The 5,230-nt window shown below is 35.4% G+C and overlaps 1 protein-coding gene across 1 annotated transcript; it reads right to left on the reverse strand.

The window, feature by feature from the left end:
- Positions 1-3,040: 3,040 nt before the first annotated feature.
- Positions 3,041-3,550, reverse strand: LOC116133927 (CENP-B homolog protein 2-like). The gene has a single exon (XM_031419595.1). The coding sequence runs from the start codon at positions 3,548-3,550 to the stop codon at positions 3,041-3,043; it is 510 nt and encodes a 169-aa protein (XP_031275455.1).
- Between the last annotated feature and the right edge of the window lie 1,680 nt (positions 3,551-5,230).

Raw genomic sequence — 5,230 nt, forward strand, 5'->3', positions numbered from 1 at the left:
CCTTGATTGGCCATTACAACAATTCGAAGTGAAAAATGCTTTCCTACATGGAGAATTGTCAAAAGAGGTATATATGAATGCTCCACCAAGGTGTTTTCACCGGAAAAGCACAACCAAAAGGTATGTAAGTTAAAGAAATCTCTATATATGTTGAAGCAATCTCTGAGGGCATGGTTTGGGAGGTTTACAAAAGCTATGAAGTCTTTTCAGCTACCACTAGGGTAATTCAGATCAGACATTGTTCCTAAAGAAATAGCAAGGAAAGATCACCGCACTTATTATATATGTGGATGGTATGTGGTCACTGGAAATGATCCAAAAGAAAGAAAAGCTCAGCAAAAGTACTTGTCAGAAGAATTCAAAATGAAAGACCTAGGTTCTTTGAAATATGTTCTTGAAAACAAAGTGGCTCGATCTAACAAAGGTATCTTTCTATCACAAAGAAAGTATGCCTTAGATGTTTTACAGGAAACTGGTATGTCAGCATGTCAACCAACATATACACCAACTGAAGAATGTTTGAAATTATGTATCAAGACTGATCAAGTACCAGTTGACAAAGGGAGATATTAGAGACTTGTGGGAAGATTGATATACTTGTCACACACTAGGCCAGATCTTGCCTATGCATTGAGTATAGTCAGTTAGTTCATGCATAACCTTAGAGAACACCATATGAATGTTGTCATGCGCATTTTGAGATACTTAAAACATGCCCTTGGGAAAGGAATCCTATTTACTAAAAATATGGATTACCAAAATGTGAATGCATATACTGATGCTGATTAGGCAGGAGCAGTGGATGAAAGGCAATCTACTTCGTGTTATTTCACTTTGTAGGAGGTAATCTAGTCATATGGAGAAGCAAAAAATAGAATGTTGTGGCACACGCAAGCGTTGAAGCAAAATTTAGAGGAATGACACTTGGGATTTATGAAGCTTTGTGGTTACGATTTCTCTTGCAAGATTTGGGATATCAACCTAATCAACAAAGCCAGTTATATTGTGACAATAAAGCAACATATGATATTGCTTGCAATAATATAGTTCAACATGATCATACAAAACATGTTGAAGTAGATAGATTTTTCATCAAAGAAAAACTGGATGAAAAGATTATTGAATTGCCTAAGATTCGATCAGGGATCAATTGGCCAACATTCTTACCAAGGTTGTCTCTAAACGTATATTCTCACAAGTTTTAGACAAGTTGGGCATGTGTGACATCTACGCACCAACTTGAGGGGGAGTGTTGCAATTTCCTAAATATTTTGTAATCTTCTTATTTTGTCAGATTTAGGATACTCAAAATATTCTTGATATTCTGTAATCTCCTAATTATGTTAGTATATTGTGTAATCTGTAACTGACATAATTAGGAGATGCAATGGACTATATTATACCTATATAAGGATTGTAAGTACGTATTGAGAATCAGTGAATTGAAATAACTAATTCTTTCAGTCAAATAGTGAGTCACAACTACTTCATCTAACTTGCCTTATAGTTTTAGTTTTAATGTTAAAGCTTATTAATTAACTAGACATGGGGCCGCACATTGCGCAGGTATGTTTATTCAATGTTTTTGAAATAGATTGTAAACAAATTTATTCTAATAAAATAAACTAATTAGATTAAGACATAATAATTGTTAAATAATACAAACTTTAAAGTAAATATAAATTGTGTATATATATATATATATATATAGAGAGAGAGAGAGAGAGAGAGAGAGAGAGAGAGAGAGAGAGAGAGAGAGAGAGAGAGTAAAACCTCTCTATAATGATACTCTATATAGGAATAAACTCTACATAGTCATAAAAAATTCTATTCCCAATTTGGGATAGTTATAAATAAGAATAAACTCCACATTGTAATAAGTTATAATTTTTTTAATTCCCGTCTTAAGGAAAGTTGCCTCCACATAGTAATAATTATTTGTATATTGCAAAAAATATATATACTATGTTACATTAAAGGTTTATGATGAAATAAAATATTTATCTAAAATTGTTTGGGACAATGATTTATGCTTTAGAGTTGTTACCAAATCTTCTAACTTGCGAGTATATAATAACTCGCTAGCATGGACACCTTCTTGTTGAAGCCAAAATATTTCTAGCTTCTCAAGCATCTTTAGAGCTTCATGGCACAAAACTTTTTGCATTTCCGTACTATCATCCTTAGGATTATTTCTTTTCTCTTCTTGTCTAATTGCATAAATGATTTCTTCTTCAGTTAAAGCATATACGACTTGTTGCTCATTTAGATGATCGAGGAAGATATTAATATCCATTCGATTAGTATAGTGAAGTTGTCGAATTTGATCACTCAATTCTGCAATGACTTTTCTATTCTCTTCATCCACTTCATTTGTAACTTGCAATTCATCGACATCGGAGGTCCTAATTTTGCAATGCTTAAAACAATTGATAATTATCTGTGGCTTTACATCAATTGACCATGTAGCAACTGCATTTACAATTCCATCAAGGATACTTATCTTTTCTGGTTCCAATACATGATCTTCTATCCGTTTCAAAAGTAAGCGCTTAAAGCGTTGCCGATAATAACCTTTGAAATTTCTAATAATGCTTGCATCACATGGCTGGATTTTGGAAGTGCTAGCTAGTGGTAGGAACAGGAAAGTTGTGTGATGAAGTGGGGGAAGATTCTCCTTTTTGCCATGTGCAGTACAATTATCCAATATAAGCAAGACATTTCTATCCAAACAGCTATCAAACCACTTAAGCCATTCTATAAAAAACAAAGATGTCATCTATGCATTTGAATTCGCTCAATACTTGCAATTGAGATTATCACGGTTAACATTATTAAAGCATCTTGGATTAAGAAACTTACCGATGACCCAAAGCGGAAGTTTGTCAGAGCCATCGCCATCGCCATTGCAACAAATAACAATTGTAATCCTCTCTTTGTTTTTCTTTTGACCCTCCAACTGCTTTGTTGCAAGAGAGTTATTGGCTTGCATTCGATAAAATAAGCCAGTTTCATCCATATTATAAATGTCCTTCCAAGCCTATTTGTCTAATGCCTCTCTTATTGATGGCAAGCTTACTTCAATTTTCTCCATATTAACTGAACCACTTTCCCCAAAACGACAAAAAGAATGAATTGCATGTTGTTGCTTGAACTTTTCCAACCATCCATTTGAAAATACAAACGAGGTAGCTTCGGGATAGAGTTTCCTTAGAAACATATTTCCCTTATCTTTTAACAATGCACCATTCATATTGACATGCTCTTGATGGCATACAAACCATTCATAGAGGGCAGACTCCATTGCTGGGTACTTTACCATCTTTGAATGTTTTGTGTTTGGGTTCAACAATCCTTCTTCTTGAAGGAGGTCAGCTGATCGTTTGAGTGTCTTAGATATTGCTGCTTGTGATGCCTTAAGACCATGAGTATCTTCTAACCACTTCACAAGATCTTTCTGCTTCCAACTATGGTTTGATTCTTTCATTATACACAATTCAACACGAATACTTTCAGTCAATTGAGTTCGTGTATTAACTTTGGGTGGCATGATTGATTTGCTAGAGGAATGTAAAGCCCCACTTGAGGTACGTAGCTAATGTTTATTGTTTTGCTCTTATTTGAGTTGGTATATTGTTCATATTGTTTGATTGGCCCTTAGTTGAATGCATGTATTGGTTTGGTTGAGTAGTTGCCCTGAAATTGTAAAGACTTAGCGAAATCTTGGTGTTACAGACTTCGCCGGGACGAAAAATAATCTTCGCCGCGGCGACGAGGTTCTGCAACCAAAGAGGTAGGTTCTGTAATTTTTCGCCGGGGCGAAGAAAGAGTCTTCGCCGTGGCGAAGAGCCGAATAAAATGTATATTGAGGTTTCTAGAGAATTCTTTCATAGGAGTAAAATGACCTTTCTACCCTTAGTTAGCAGGAAAAGTGGGGAGTAAAATGTAAGAGAATTTTATGGAGAATATGTTAGAGTGGGGGTGTGATTGTAATGATTGAAAGGACAAAGATGGAATTTTGAAGAAAGAGTAAGGGCAATATGGGAATGAAAGAATATATTTTGAGCTAAAGGGTTAAAGCTTAGTAAACCCTTCATTCATTCTTCTTCCACCACCATACTCTTTCACCATTTCCTCTCAACTCTTCCTTCAATCTTTCAAGGATCTTTGAAGGCTTTTAGTTGGATCTTGGTAGAAAATCAATCTAAGGCATCCTAAAGTAAGGATTCTTGCTTTAGATGTGAAGGTTTGCATATATTATGTATTGAAATCTTATGGTGTTATTGTTTAAAGGGTAGAGAAGAGACAAGCATTTTAAAGGAACGGAAAGTGCAAGTGTGATCTCTCCTTTGCAAGGTAAGTAAATCCATCCCAAGTTGAAATTTGAGAAAACTTTTAAGTAGAGATTTAGTAGAGATTTACTTATGCATGTGTATGATATATTGAGAAATTGGGTTGAGATAAGTATTTGTTGTATGGTTGTTGAATACATCAAGGAGAAGTGTTAACATGTGATGAGGGGATGTAGTTTGAAATGAAGTTGGAGGAGATTGAGTAATTTCTTTGGAAGTGTTATGTAGTGACAGGAATTATAGCTTGGTGAGGGAGTTTTCTCCCATTTTGGATGGTTCAAGAAAGGAATAGAACCATAGATAAAGTAGAGTTTATGTATGCACACTAGTTGTTTGATGAAATGCCTAAGAGAATCATGAGTAGTAAACCTTAATTCTTGCAACATTGCATATTGGCATTTCATGAGTGTATTAGTGGAAAAGATTAATTGTGCATTGAGAAGTGGCTTGAGAAAGAGTAGAGAACTTTGGATGAACTACTCTAAGAGTAGAGAGAATGAGAAAGTTATGAAAAACGGGTTGGTGCTTTGTGATCTCCACCCGAAAGTCACGAAGAGTGGGTTGGTGCTGTGTGAACTCCACCCGGCCGTGCCTCCGGTAAGATGAGGCCGTGACATATAGCAGAAGTTAAGTAAGCGAGAGCTGTGTGAAAGAGAAAATAATAAATGAAATGAGAAAAGTGTAAGGAAAGAATTAAAAGAAAGAAGTTACGGGGACAGTCTTAGAGGATTTACTTACTGAGCATTATTTTGTGCTCACCCCATTGTTTTACTTGTGAATGCAGGATCTAGGTGAGAACGCGGTTGGACGGGCGTCAGCAAATGAAGAGCAATAGCTACACTGTCCGCTGTTTTAATGGCATTTTGTAAATGCTGTTC

Source organism: Pistacia vera, unplaced genomic scaffold, assembly GCF_008641045.1.
Source record: "Pistacia vera cultivar Batoury unplaced genomic scaffold, PisVer_v2 Contig277, whole genome shotgun sequence".
NCBI lineage: Eukaryota > Viridiplantae > Streptophyta > Magnoliopsida > Sapindales > Anacardiaceae > Pistacia > Pistacia vera.

Excerpts from the sequence above, each read along its gene's own strand:
- LOC116133927 (XM_031419595.1), bottom strand. The coding sequence starts at position 3,550 with ATGCCACCCAAAGTTAATACACGAACTCAATTGACTGAAAGTATTCGT.